The sequence below is a fragment of the Anguilla rostrata genome, chromosome 9 (genome assembly GCF_018555375.3).
Source record: "Anguilla rostrata isolate EN2019 chromosome 9, ASM1855537v3, whole genome shotgun sequence".
In the NCBI taxonomy this organism is placed as follows: domain Eukaryota; kingdom Metazoa; phylum Chordata; class Actinopteri; order Anguilliformes; family Anguillidae; genus Anguilla; species Anguilla rostrata.
Window position 1 is genome coordinate 18,742,284 of NC_057941.1, and position 14,478 is coordinate 18,756,761.

General features: G+C 41.7%; 1 protein-coding gene across 3 annotated transcripts; it reads left to right on the forward strand.

Annotated features, from left to right (window-relative positions):
- Nucleotides 1-729: 729 nt before the first annotated feature.
- On the forward strand, nt 730-13,937 carry LOC135263165 (cullin-5). Of its 3 annotated transcripts, none has more exons than XM_064350848.1 (19): nt 730-842; nt 2,942-3,051; nt 3,608-3,707; nt 4,497-4,673; nt 4,861-5,002; nt 5,405-5,550; nt 6,328-6,408; nt 6,552-6,690; nt 7,569-7,699; nt 8,070-8,177; nt 8,435-8,499; nt 8,923-9,055; nt 9,295-9,426; nt 9,988-10,111; nt 10,242-10,417; nt 11,147-11,308; nt 12,246-12,364; nt 12,673-12,796; nt 13,059-13,937. In XM_064350848.1, the coding sequence occupies exons 1-19, from the start codon at nt 819-821 to the stop codon at nt 13,251-13,253; spliced, it is 2,388 nt and encodes a 795-aa protein (XP_064206918.1). In that variant the 5' UTR covers nt 730-818; the 3' UTR covers nt 13,254-13,937. The 3 variants fall into 3 exon arrangements, with proteins under 3 accessions (XP_064206918.1, XP_064206919.1, XP_064206920.1); XM_064350849.1 differs by having other exon boundaries at nt 6,552-6,645; XM_064350850.1 differs by lacking the exon at nt 730-842 and adding an exon at nt 852-1,271.
- Nucleotides 13,938-14,478: the final 541 nt, after the last annotated feature.

The window sequence follows — 14,478 nt, forward strand, 5'->3', positions numbered from 1 at the left end:
TGTTAATAATTTCCCTAAGTTATTCAAATACTTTCTTGAAATTTCTTTGCTGGTAGCTTTGACTCGCTTGAAAAGCCACCAAGGAACCCGCTAGTCGTGACGTGACTAACATTCGCAGTAGTGTTAGCTTGCTGTAGGCAAAATGATTATTTCGGTTGGAAAGTGGCATCAGAATACAGTTAAGAGAGCAATGTGGGCAGATAAAAACATCCAAGTTTTAAACGGCAGTCTAACTCTGTGACAGGGACGGTTATATGAAACTCTCATTCATTTTCTTCAAAGAGAAATTCTCCTTTGAACGAGAGATCCATTTATGGGTGAAAGTTTTGCTCTGTGTTACATCAGACTTCCGAGGTCCATGTGATTTTAGGTGGCCGGGACTCAAAATGTTGAATTTACCTAGATAATTGGTTAATACAAATATCATTCCTGCATAGAAGGTATTCTTTTGCAATATTATTGGGTGCAATGTTATGTGTTGTTCAAGTGGATGCCACTGAAGTGGGAATTTAGAGTCTGAGTGATGGATATTCATTATAGAAACATATTTTTCAATCAGCTGCCAGCTGCTTACAAGCTACCTTACCAACCTGATTTTCACAACTCCCCAACATAATCCCAGAAAATACATCTCCCATCAAATCCCTCATGATGTCTCTCCTCCTATTTTCAGCCCTATTGCCTTTAAATCCCCCATAAATGTAGCATTTTCAACCAATATGGCAACATTGATTCTCAAACTGAGCAGCCCTGCTTGCCTATACAAGTAATGGCCTGTAAATCTCGCGAGACTCCGCGAGGGGATAAGTTGAGGGAACATGGCGACGTCTAATTTGTTAAAGGTAGGAGGCACTTCATTTATAAATCGGCAGTATTTCGTGTATTATTTTTGTGTGGCATTTTTTGGTGGTCAGTTTACTCTAGCGTAACTCTCACGAAGGCAAAATATTTATGGTTAAGATGTGATGTCATACTTCGGACAAGAAAGGCAGACAAACTGAATCTGTTTGTTGCTGTAGTACAAAATTACCAGTTTGTATTGGACATCACACAACTTAGCTAGCAAGCTAGGTAGCAAACATGAGCTATTAATAATAGCTAGTTAGGTATTATTGCGCATGGCTAACGCAAATTACATTCCAAGTTCATTTTTATCTAGCTTATGATGTGTGGTAGCTATGTCCCATTAAAGGGGCTGATCTCCTGTTAGTTAGCTTTCAGCTAACTAGCTGGTTGGCCAGATAACTGCATGTTGTTCCCCCACAGAGACTGTAAGTTGAATTTGAGTTGATGAGAGATGTTTAGCTAGTTAACTGTGCTGTGTCTTTACCACTTATGAGTGGGAATGGTTTGCTCACTGCCTGACTATCCAGGTCAGATTTCTTTTTCGCTTTTAATGAGCAGTTAAAATGTTCAGTTGTACAGCTACGAAGTTCAGATATAAAATGCTTATGATGGAAACGATCTGGTCATTGAATTATTGTGGAATTTAAATTTTATACATGAAGTGCATATAGCCTTTTTTATTTTTAAACACATCATGCTTCAGCATTTACTTGGAAATTGTACTTTCACATGCACACCAAATTTCATAGTGGCAAATCATTTAATGTAAGATGTCATGTAGCAGCAAAGGGCAGATGTGAATTACCTTAGAAATTGGAACAACGATATGGAGGGCACATTTCTGAATATTAATAGAACTGTTCCCTTATTGCAGAGTCCCCTGGGTCTGTGTTTCTGCTATGAGTGAACAATCTATTGCGCAGATATTTCTGTCGTTAATCGTAACGTTCATTTATAGGATTCCTTTTTTATTTCATACTTCTCTCTGTAATGGTGCCTCTGCTATGACACTGACACGTCTATATTACCAAAAAATTGTTTTACTGTTTTCATTTATTGGTCTACCATGTCATGAAGGAAACATTCCTCCTTGCCTTTTTTCAGGTTATTAAATTATTTTCCCTTGATCTTGACCATTTAGACTTGAATTTAACGAAATATTCATGGTAGGTAAAAAAACGAGCCTGTCCTAACTTTAAGACTATCATACGGCACATGGCTAACAGTGTAAAACAGATGCACGTCTCAAGACAGACCATTCAGAGATGTTTATGTGAGTGAATTTGCTAACATTGATTATTTCATTGATTATTGTGTTTTATTTCTCATTTCCTGTTTATACAGGCACTTGCATTACACAATAATCAGTGTCAGAGCACTAGTTTAACAACAGAGGCAAACAATAACTGATTGATGGAATTATACAGTACGTGTAGGAGACGAATGTTGTATTTCCAGGTTTGGAATGTCACAAATGTGTCGGTCAGACACAAATTTGTCTGTCTTTGAATATTGCTTTGCCAGCTTGGTGTAAGTTTGCGTTTTTCAGTCCTTTTCCAAACCTGTACCTGACCCCAAGCATTCAGCAGAAAATAGGCCAAAAGGTGCACTATCCCCTGCCCTACCTTGATGATTGACCTTACGGTGGGAAAAGTAGGCTAAATGTTTGGCATTTTGTATTTTTTAAGCCAGCTGTGAGGTTGCCTTTTTGTCCTGCTAGCCAATCCTGTATTATGAAATAACGCACTCCAGATTGTATAGTCTTCATTATTTGAAACGCCTGATTGTTTTTTAAACATTTTCTTTCTCCAATCGGATGGTCGTTCTAACTTTAATTATCCAGGTATCTTTGTACACCCACATCTTTGTACTTTTCAATTTTTGAAGTTCTGCTGTTTAAAGGAACCTAGTCAGTGGTGCAATATTGACTGGAGGGACAAGTCTATGAGCTGCCTTGGTCCTATGACTGGTCCTATGACATTCCATCACACAAACCTTTGTATAAATAAGTGGGACTGACATTCAGTTTCTGAGTTATAACTATGTGAGTTCCAGGCACAGCAGGACTAGATGTGTCTTATGATTCGCTCTCCAGAACAAAGGCTCCCTCCAGTTTGAGGACAAGTGGGATTTGATGCGCCCTATTGTTCTGAAGCTGCTTCGCCAGGAGTCCGTTACCAAACAGCAGTGGTTTGATCTGTTCTCGTGAGTACAGCGAGTCCTCCCTGCACCATTTGGCCTGAGTCTCAGTGCCGCAGTTCACAATAAACTTTTTAACAGTTATGCAGACTGCTATGGTTTTGGCCTAATCCTGGGTTTCTAAGTCATGTTTACTCTTTTGGACAGTTATTTTCATGTTGGTTACAATATAGTCTGTAGCAGCAATAGAATGAGAAGTCATATTTTATGTCCCATTCCTATGCAATATTTAGAGTTGTTGGTCATTTTAAAGTCTGTGAGATTAGTTCATTGTTATTTTGCCAGCTGTTGGGACTGTTTTAGTCTCTGTGAGAGTAGGATCCTGTTTCTCCACACCTGTGAAAAGCAGGGTGAGAAATAACAGCGATCGAAACTGAAGACGCTAGAGACAAAGCATGAATTTTTTTGTGGTAAACAAAATAGGCTCGCTTCAGTAAAGTGCATGTTGGCTTGGCTTGTGTATTTTTTGTCTTTTTGTATTGTTTTTTTGGAACGCATAAAGATTAATTGTTTCAGCAGCTGCTTATGAAACCCTCCTGCTTATGTTGTCCACCTCTTGCAGAGATGTTCATGCGGTTTGTCTTTGGGACGATAAAGGTCCTGCAAAGATCCATCAGGCTCTCAAAGAAGATATTCTAGATTTTATCAAGCAAGCACAGGCGGTAAGTCAGGTTTACCTTTCAGGTTACTTTCTTTTTCTTATATGTAGTTGTGCTGCTGGTGAGTTAGTGTCTGGGGAAGATTGCCACTTTTGTGGTGTACTCTACTTTGTATATTAAGCATGTTAACCAGTGCTGAGATCTCTGGACTGTACTGATTATCCCGAAGAGCCTGGGTGATTAATCCCATACTGGACACTGTTTTTGTACCCGTGAATAAGGTACTATCCCCCTGTTACTCCACAGATAATCCAGGTGTCTAAATTAGTTAAAGGTCAGGTACATTTTCAGGCAAGTATGTTCAGTTTATAAGGAGTGGTGGTCAGGGGGGCTGGAGAAGAGAGGAGGGAAGTAGAATTCTGACTTCCCCTGCTTCAGTCATACATTGAAAGTCTTGTGAAACTCACATCCACCACAGTCTCTGCATTGTCTGTTTTATCAAAGTATGTGATGAAAGGTTGATAAAATTAAGAACATACAGATGTGTAGTACTGGCTCCATATGTACCTGTGTTATGTCTCAATTTACACTGTGCAAACTCTAAGGAATCAGGGTCTTCTTGTTCCAAACCCACATTTGAATTGTAATGAACTTGAATGCACTGAGCCTGTAGATGCCAGCACTGAAACTAAATGTACAAGTCTTCAATATGAACCTCAGTGTAACTGTCCTGGACCTGAATTTGTGCATTTCCTTAGCTTTATCTGTTATGAAATGTGTTATCAGTTTAGCACTGTTAATCCCTGGATTTGATGTGTGGGTGCTGATGTTTGCTCCATTTCTCCAACACAGAGGGTGCTAAGCCACCAGGATGACACGGCCCTGCTCAAGGCCTACATCGTTGAGTGGAGGAAGTTCTTCACCCAGTGTGACATCCTCCCCAAGCCCTTCTGCCAGCTGGAGATCACCCTAATGGGAAAGCAAGGCAGCAACAAGAAGTCCAACGTGGAGGACAGCATTGTGAGGAAGGTATGAAGGCTGAAGCAACCGTATCACTGGATAGAGTGTTACAGACTGGGTGTAAGAATGTAGTGTGAGTTGGTCATCTCTTTAAGCTTTCAGATATTACCCACTTCTTAGTTGGTATGGTCTGCGTCTTCCATAGCGCAGTGGAGCTGGACTCTTATGGCCTATACCTATCCTGTCCCATCCACAGCTCATGCTGGACACGTGGAATGAGTCGATCTTCTCCAACATCAAGAACCGTCTGCAGGACAGTGCGATGAAGCTGGTTCATGCAGAGCGTCTCGGGGAAGCTTTCGACTCGCAGCTGGTCATCGGGGTGCGGGAATCGTATGGTGAGAGGAGAACAGAGATTTTCCGTATGGGGATTTGGTAGTGATGGTGGGGCGGTGTTCCAGAAGCCTCTGCTGATGATGACAGAACATACTCAGACTATTGTGATCAAAACCCTGAGGCCCTGAAAGTCAGAGGGACTCCCTAGTTTTGTGGTAAACTGGTCACTCCAAGTAAGCCCATTAGGCACAAGTGCGTCTATCACAACACTGGCCTGCATTCAATCAGCATATATCCTTTACTAAGTTTTTAAAAAGAAGAATTATACTTATATAATTATAATTATACCCCTATAGTAACTCGCAGACTGCTGTTGTTTAAGTGCTGTTTGTAGTGGATGGAGTGAGTCCTCCCCTCTGCAGAAGCAAGGAGCTGTCTTAATTCTAACCGTTACTTTCCTCCAGTCAATCTGTGCTCCAATCCTGAGGACAAGCTGCAGATATACAGAGATAATTTTGAGAAGGCGTATCTGGACTCCACCGAGAGGTTTTACAGAACGCAAGCACCTTCATATCTGCAGCAGAATGGAGTTCAGAACTATATGAAATATGTAAGTAGTCTGTCCCTTTTTGTCTCGGTGGCAACGGAAGATGTGCCTTCTCAGGTGGAACAGATAAAAAAAAATGTCTCCTGGGCTGCTGAGTAGCTCACTCGGTAAGCACCACGAGTGGGTGAGCACCACGCCGGTGCTGACCGTGGCTGGCAGCCCACAGGAGCGGTGGATAATCGGCTCGGCATCGCTCAGGGATACGGGAGGGCTACGGTCGATAGGGAGAGCCAGCATTGTTCATTGCTCACGAGACCCCTGCTGTCCGTCCAGGCGCCTGTGGCTAGCTGCCTGCACACATGTATGAATGGGTCTCCTCCGCCCCTGCTCTGTGTGCACACAACTTATGGCTACGGTGAGAAAAAGGAGCAACCGGCTCTGGCAGGCATGTGTTTTCGCAGGAGAACCGCTGATTGATTCCACTCCCGGGTCTACAGCAGAGGCCGCATATGAGCATGGTTCTGCATGATTCTCAAATTGGACATTCATAATTCAGGCGGCATTGGAGATGCCAAATAAAGTGTTTTAAAAATTTTTCATGCTATTGTGCATTGACTTTCTATGTTTGTGTGTTGTATGGTCCCCTGCCTGTCTTTGTGTGGAACACAATTCTTTTGTATGTTTGAATGTATGTGTAGGAATACATTCTGTTTTTGTGAAGTACTTTTTAAAAGTTTTGTGTTGTAATTTCTCCTGTGTGTCTCGCCGCTTCATTTGGCTGTGTATGCTTGTTGCTTGTCTTTGCATACTGACCCACCAGTGTGTGTGGTTTTCTTGCAGGCAGATGCTAAGTTAAGGGAAGAGGAGAAACGTGCACTACGTTATTTAGAGACAAGACGTGAATGTAACTCTGTACAAGCAGTGAGTATCCTGAGGAGTTCACCAATGTCAAGTAGTGTCTAGAGTAATGCTAAGCATTTTTTTAGAGCTGAAAATTCACAGTTGCATGCAAGGCGGACACGAGCCTGAATTCTGACAGTTTTGTGCCTTGTTGTGTTTTCCAGCTTATGGAATGTTGTGTGAATGCTCTGGTGACGTCGTTCAAAGAGACGATCCTGGCGGAATGCCCGGGCATGATCAAGCGAAACGAGACTGAGAGTGAGTACAGCAGGAGCGGTAGTGCTGCTGACTCAGTAAGCTCAGGTTCGAACAGAAACGCTCAAGATCACTTTATTTTCTTTTATTGTGTTGCGTGTGCATTGTCTTTTTGTTGTCCATTGCATTTTGAGCCTGGGGGAAGCAGTTCCAGTTTACAGTGTCAGGGTAAGCTTGATACTTTTGGAAGGATTTTTAGTCAGGATGCAACAGTAATTCCCCCTATTTGAATTTGAACCTTGACCTTTTGTTACAAGAGGACACAAGAGCAGTTTCCCCTGGCCACAATGATCAAGAACTGCCTACTCTCACTCAAAACCTGTTTTATTGTTGCCATGACTTTCTGCACATTTCATATTTTGTTTAAGGTTACTTTGTGAAATTATTCTTGTTGCTTATCAGTTTTAAAAATTATAGTGAAAATTAATCCCATGTTTGCTTAAAATACCTGAATGAATGTTTACCAAAATGAATGTTTACTGTGCTTACATACACATAGTTCCCCTTAACACCCCAACCATAATGTGGGTGAAAAGTTGAAACATTCCAAGGGCTGCATCGCGGGGCTCTTTATCCAGTTGCCTTTGTCCAGCTGACTGTACTTTGCCCTTAAGGGTTTTTTTTTTTTTCCGCAGAACACACGATCACTTTAATGCTCATTAGGCTAATATCAAGCTCACTGCAAGCTCTAAGGCTTTTGGAGGAGTCATCATGCACCAAAGCCACTGTTCCTTTCACTGCTAACGGTGCCTTTGAATCACGTGAAATGTGCATTGCCAACGTTACCTGAACGTGGTGTGCGTTTCCAATGTTAACTGCATGCGTTACATCATTTTTCTGTTAGCATGCTGTGTTTTAATTTGCTGTTTAACTCTGTATCTACATTTGATGCTAACAGGGTGTGGTTGTGTTTGTCTCCACTGCAGAGTTGCACCTTATGTTCTCTCTCATGGACAAGGTTCCCAGTGGCATCGAGCCCATGCTAAAGGACCTGGAGGACCACATCATGAACGCAGGTCTGGCCGACATGGTGGCAGCAGCCGAAACCATCACCACTGTAAGTACAGCGGGGTGATTCACGTGGTGTGGAGGGAAAGGGGGCCTGGAGTAGGGGCGTGGGGCATGGAGGAGGAGGGCGGAGAGTGTTTGGGAACAGCAGGAGGAATTCTCAGAATTATTGGTTGTGGAGGGAGGAGAAGCAGGCCTGAGCAGAAGAGGGGAGGGAGCCTGGGATCTTTTCCATGAAAAGATAACATCTTTTTGTGCATCAAGATCACAAGTCACTTGTGTCCCTTAAGCACTGTAAACATGAGCTTAATACCTGACAGTTTTGAGGTGTTTGCAGTGTCAGAACAGCTGCGCAGCTAGTGATAGAGGGCCAAGTTCTTTCTGTTCATGCTGTCTTTACTTTGTGTGTGTGTTTTCAGGACTCAGAAAAGTATGTAGAGCAGCTCCTCACACTGTTCAACCGGTTTAGTAAACTGGTGAAAGAGGCCTTTCAGGATGACCCACGGTTCCTGACAGCCAGAGACAAAGTGAGTCGGTCTCAACAAATGCACAACATACTCTGATTATTCCTCTAAGCTTCATACATCATTTAAGTAAGTGTTGGTAGGATGTTAGTTTTTAAATAAAAAATATCTTTTTCATAAAATCCAGTCATACGATTGGATGGCTGTCTCTCAGGAGACTGGGGCTAGCCGTTTGTACAGTTGACATAATGACAGTTTGAAGTTGGTCTGCTATGAAGTAGTTCAGTGGATATTGACGTAGTGAATCTCTGAATTTCCAGGCTTACAAAGCTGTTGTGAATGACGCCACAATATTCAAACTGGAGCTCCCACTGAAACAAAAGGGGTGAGAATGGCTGCTTCGGTCTTGTGTTTTTGTTATATTCTCTGATTTCTTTTAAAAAGCTATACGGCTATACTTTAGAGTACTATCCTTTCTATTTCACTAAAGCCTTCTTGTTAGGAATGAAGATGACCTATTACATGAAATCAGACTGTTCTTGGGGGCTGGGCTTGCCCCTACTTAGTATATAGGGGAGGTATAGAGAAGCAGAGGTGGGTGGAAATACATGAGTATCCTGGCCTTTTTTTTAAACCATGGTTTACATAATAGAAATCATTAATTAGATGTGTATCACCCAAAGGATTCTCTTTAACCTCAAGTCCTGTGGATTTATTGGAGTGGCAGAGACCATCAGTGGTGCGAGTGTATGGGGTGACTGTGCGGTGTGTGGTGTGGCAGATACTGACCAACTTTGCCTACACACAGCGTGGGACTGAAAACTCAGCCCGAGTCCAAGTGTCCAGAACTGCTGGCTAACTATTGCGACATGCTGCTGAGAAAGACGCCATTGAGCAAGAAACTCACCTCAGAGGAGATCGAGGCAAAGCTGAAAGAAGTGGTACATGCACCAATTCATCTGTCTTAGTTTTTAGAATCACACTGAATAATCATAAAATCCTGTTTCTAAGGCTTTGTCAAGGGTTAAGAAGTTATGTATAGAATTACGACTTCTGTTTAATGTGACTATAACATGAATTGGTACAAGGCAACATTTTTCATAGGCTTTTTTTTTTAAATTGTTTTGATGTTTATGTATCCAGCAATATGACGCGCCCACTGTTTGTGTGATCTCCCCAGCTGTTGGTGCTGAAGTACGTGCAGAATAAAGACGTGTTCATGCGATATCACAAAGCGCATCTGACCCGTCGCTTGATCCTGGACATCTCCGCAGACAGCGAGATCGAAGAGAACATGGTGGAGTGGCTCAGGGTACGACCTCAGGCTTTCCAGTTTGTGATACTGAGCTGCTGCTCCCTGTATAAGATGTCCCCCACTTATCCATGGATAAGATCTTTAAGTGACTATGTGGTAGTGTTACATGTTGCACATTCTGACTTGCTTCATTTATAAAGCTGGATGTAGCTGTTCTCAGTAGCAGTATTTCAACCATGATCTGAGCCCTTTCCCTTTGTCGAGTATTCCTAACCTCTTGCTGCTCTTATTTTAGCTAAGAACTCAATTTGCAATCCGTATGATCAATAATGAACCAAATATAACATTGTATAACTGTAATATTTTTATAGTTTCCACTTTTCAGTTCATGGATTATATTATCACCAATTTACACTTAATTAAATGACCAGTATATTATGGGCTATGGTCTCATTTTTTAACCATTTTACTGGAACAAATGGTGTACATAAACATTTTATGATCAGTTGGTCATGCTAGGCTGTACCCTGCTACACTGTACGCTGTCAGGCCCTATTGCCCTTTCAGACATGCAGAGGAAAGTGTCAGGCATTTAGGGTGCTTGCTTTTTCTGTGCAGGAAGTAGGCATGCCTGCAGACTATGTGAACAAACTGGCCAGGATGTTCCAGGATATCAAAGTGTCTGAGGACCTCAATCAGGCCTTCAAGGAGATGCATAAACACAACAAACTGGCTTTACCAGGTAACATTTTATTACCTTACCGGATCAGTGCGGATGTTTAATGTTCCAGATTGTCTACTCTGCAAAATGTCACCTCCGAGTTCCCCTTATGTGTGGGTATGCGCCTTTGTTTGCCTGTGCCGCCATGTAGCCGATTCCGTCAACATCAAGATCCTGAACGCCGGTGCCTGGTCCCGTAGCTCAGAAAAGGTGTTTGTGTCCCTGCCCACTGAGCTGGAGGACCTCATCCCTGAAGTGGAGGAGTTCTACAAGAAAAACCACAGTGGAAGGAAGCTGCACTGGCACCACCTCATGTCCAATGGCATTGTGAGTGCTGACCCCTGCTGGCATGGACAGGAGTAATGCACAAATATTACAAGATTCAGAAATATCAGTTGGGCTGCTTCCATGTGGTAGTATATGTAGGTGCCATTATGGCTTCTGAATTCTTTCCCCATTAATTTGTTAGCACAATATGTTGGACCAAAACATATTTTATGCAGAATCCATTAAGTCTGCATTAGTAATATTAGTCTCTGCGCTTGTGACCTATTTGTTTATGGACTGCATTTAAATGGACTGCATTTTTACTATCCCAAATATGGATGTCAGCCATTTTACACTAACCACACATCAGGGGTTAGTTATATTTCTTTTAGTACTACCTTTTATGTTCTAAAAGGCATACTATGCAGGATTTTTGCCTTGAAAGTATTGTAAAATAACCATGCTAAGGCGAACACGGTTGAGGATGGAGGAGGAGACTTCTTTGATTGAAAATGCAAGACCACAGCAAGGCTAAAAAGAAATGTATTTTTCTTTTGTTTTCAATTATTGTGAAGCCCTTTGTGTTGCGCTGAGGTGTATTAAATGTACTATATAAATTAAGGATGATGGTTTGAGAAGGACTTTCATAAATCTCCCCTGTCAGAAACTCTTGGAACTCTCTTGTGTTCTGGTACCCTGTCTGAAGGCAGCGTAGGGCATACAGTTTGGTCTCATTAATGGTCATATTGGCCTTTATCTGACACAACTTTTCCTCTTCCTTCTCCACAGATTACATTCAAGAACGAAGTGGGGCAATATGACCTAGAGGTTACAACCTTCCAGCTAGCCGTCCTATTCGCTTGGAACCAAAGACCCAGAGAAAAGATTAGTTTTGAAAATTTAAAGTTAGCCACAGAGCTTCCAGATGCTGAACTGAGAAGGACACTCTGGGTAAGGACAGAGCACACATGGTGTCAGGAGGGCACAGTTCAGAGGTCAGAGATGGCAGTGTGCTGATGAAGTTTCCCTGCAGCAAAACTGTATTTGGTTAAAAAAATATATTGAGGGCAGGAAAGATTATTGAGGGTTATTACCATTTATTCACATACATTATGTCTTCACTTGGGTCGTGACCTTATTTGACAGTTACCTGTGAGCTTAGCTGGTTTATTAGAATAAAAGAACCCTTGTTTCTGAGGTGTGGAGTTTCTTTGCATGTAAGTATTTCTTCTGGTCTGGAATTCACACCTTCCCATCTTTCATTTATCACCCAACTGCTTAAAGAACACTAAACCACAAAGATAATGTGTTTTAGGATGTTCAATACTTTACAATCTAGGAGTTTTTCAGTTGATAGCATAAAATTGGGTGAAGGACAGAATGCTCCTTTCCACACGTCATTCTTATTTTTCTGAGATGTGTATGTAATATAGTCCCTCTCTGATGAATTTGAAGCAAATGGATACTATTTCAGTCTGTATTTTTTCATTTTACATTTTGCATTTCTGTGTCAAGGATAATGGCAGCCCTTTTTATTGCTCATTTGATGTTGTTTTGTAATTGCTTGGTCCGTAATTCAGCAATCCTTTCAGTAGTCTTTTTTTTTTTGCCTTCAATCCTGTAAGGTTTCTGAAAAACTTGTAGAACTCGAGAGAAATGAATCATTTCAAATTTGCGTGACATTACTGATTTGAAAAAATCTTACATTTAATTTCTGTTTGTTTACGTGGATATGCATATTAGTATTTGCAGTACAGACCTTGATGATAGCACTGCAGTCGTACAGTGTTGTAGAGACCCAGCAAGTGGCTAATGGTACGTGTCAGCAGTCAGTATCCCATGCTGTGTATGTGAATATTTGATTTTCTTTTGCCTGTTGTCCACACAGTCTCTCGTAGCCTTCCCCAAGCTCAAGCGGCAAGTGCTTTCATATGAACCTCAAGTCAGCTCTCCCAAAGACTTTGCCGAAGGCACGCTGTTCTTTGTCAATCAGGAGTTTTCTTTGATGTAAGCACCATTTTTTTTCTCTTGTGGAAAATGCAATAAAAGAACACACCCATTAAACTACCTTCTGTATTTAGTGTAATTTCTGAGATTAAGTGAATAAAGTTTAAGTGATGACATAAAGATGAAGTGAATCGATGAAAATGAATTATTTTTTTATTGTTCCTATCCATCATGTACTACATTTCATATCCGAACAACTGAAAACACGGTTGTTGTGCTGAACATTTTGGCAGTAGATATGTTACTAGTATTCAAGTTCAGACCTGCTGCATTATTTCATGTGAAGTAACTGAAATGCTGTTTTTTAGAAAAAACTCGAAGGTGCAGAAGAGGGGGAAGATTAACTTGATTGGCCGGCTACAGTTAACCACAGAGCGAATGAGAGAGGAGGAGAACGAGGGCATCGTTCAGCTGAGGATATTAAGAACACAGGTACACCTGCGTGTGATCCACAGGTTCTTGATTCCGATACCTCTGTGTGTTAGGCAGTGCCTGAACTGATTCAAGGGTTAAGCTGGTTATATAAAGCACATACCAAGAATATGGCCCTCACAAGGCTTATTAGTAAATGTCCACTCTAATTTTTCCATGGCTTAGTCTTCCATGGGGCTTATGTGGTGCCCTTGAAAAATGATCTTGATAGTTTCGTCCACTACGCAAAGTTAAATGCTGTTCTTGCCCTGTCTCTTTGCAGGAGGCCATTATCCAGATCATGAAAATGCGGAAGAAGATCACTAATGCCCAGCTTCAGACCGAGCTGGTGGAGATCCTGAAGAACATGTTTTTACCACAAAAGAAAATGATCAAAGAACAGATTGAATGGCTGATCGAGCACAAGTACATCAAGAGGGACGAAACAGACATTAACACCTTCATCTACATGGCGTAGCACAGAATCGCGGCAGACCGGAGCCATTGGGAAGACTGTGATGATATTGGTGAGGATGATGATGATGATTATGCCTGGTGGACAGTGTTGACTGCGTTGGCTGGAGGCACCACGACAGCAAAACAGGCTTGTGTCAGCAACGAACTTGGACCTATGACTGACGATTCAGTAACGGAAATATTAAAATCCCTGCCTTACCATACAAAACGATAAAATAAAGAAAAGAAAAAAAACTAATAAAAATTCAAAAAAGAAAACAAAGGACTACATTTTGCCAGTTTGTAGGCAGTCTGCATGGTGGCGTTGGCCTTGGTGTTTCTGTGTCTCTGAGCAGCATGCTGTTCTCTGGAGCTCACCCCCGCGTCCTTTCAGAGAACATTATGTGTGTAAAGTGTGTCCAGGCACCGTCCCTTCACCTCCCCTCACCAGCTGGAGCACAGAGACTTGCCCTCGATAGACAGGCCACACCCCTCCCGCTGAGACCCGAGAGAGAGAGAGTGGGGGAGGGCGGTGCACGACCTTCTGTTTGAACGTAAAGAATTGTGACTGTACAATGAGACCATTTGCACTCTATGCCTTTTAATCTGTCTGCATACGGAAATATCCTACTCTTGTGCACTTCACATGAACTCACTTTGGTTATAATGGAAATGGTATTAAATCAACAGTCTTTGGCATAATCCATTTCTATGAATTAGCCTAACTTCTTTGTTTTAATAATCATAGTTTTTCGATGCAGCAAGAGAAAAGGTGCTACAACGTTAGACCCGTTTAATACGATTGTATTAAAAGGGACCTGCTTGTTGAAAGGGTTCCGGGCCATTATTACGGTAAGTTTTCTGCTTCCATAGGTGTACAGAACACATGAAACACAGTGTCCTATTCATGATGAATTCACTTTCACTTTAGCCTTAATTATGATATAATATTTATTATGTATATTTTTTAACCTCTGAAGGCAAAAATTAATTGTACTTAAATTCAGCAGGTCACTCATTTTTTAGTTTTAGATTTTTGAGTTTTTAGAATTAAGGGGGGACTCGCATGTAACACACCCACTCGAAAAACTGATCCCACAGAGTGTATGGCAGCATGCCTATTATCTTGTGGGCCAGGGGCTTGTTTTCATTCTTTTTACAGAACATTTTCTTTTGTCAGAACTTACACTCCACAGAGAGCACTGCAGGTTTGCATTTGTTCAAAGTTTACACCAGGCTGCCGGCCA

Bases quoted from the DNA above. Each gene is read 5' to 3' on its own strand.
- LOC135263165 (XM_064350848.1), top strand. From the start codon at position 819: ATGGCGACGTCTAATTTGTTAAAG. The intron at 5,003-5,404 runs GTGAGAGGAGAA...ACTTTCCTCCAG, and splicing joins CGGGGTGCGGGAATCGTATG to TCAATCTGTGCTCCAATCCT. The intron at 8,178-8,434 runs GTGAGTCGGTCT...CTGAATTTCCAG, and splicing joins TCCTGACAGCCAGAGACAAA to GCTTACAAAGCTGTTGTGAA.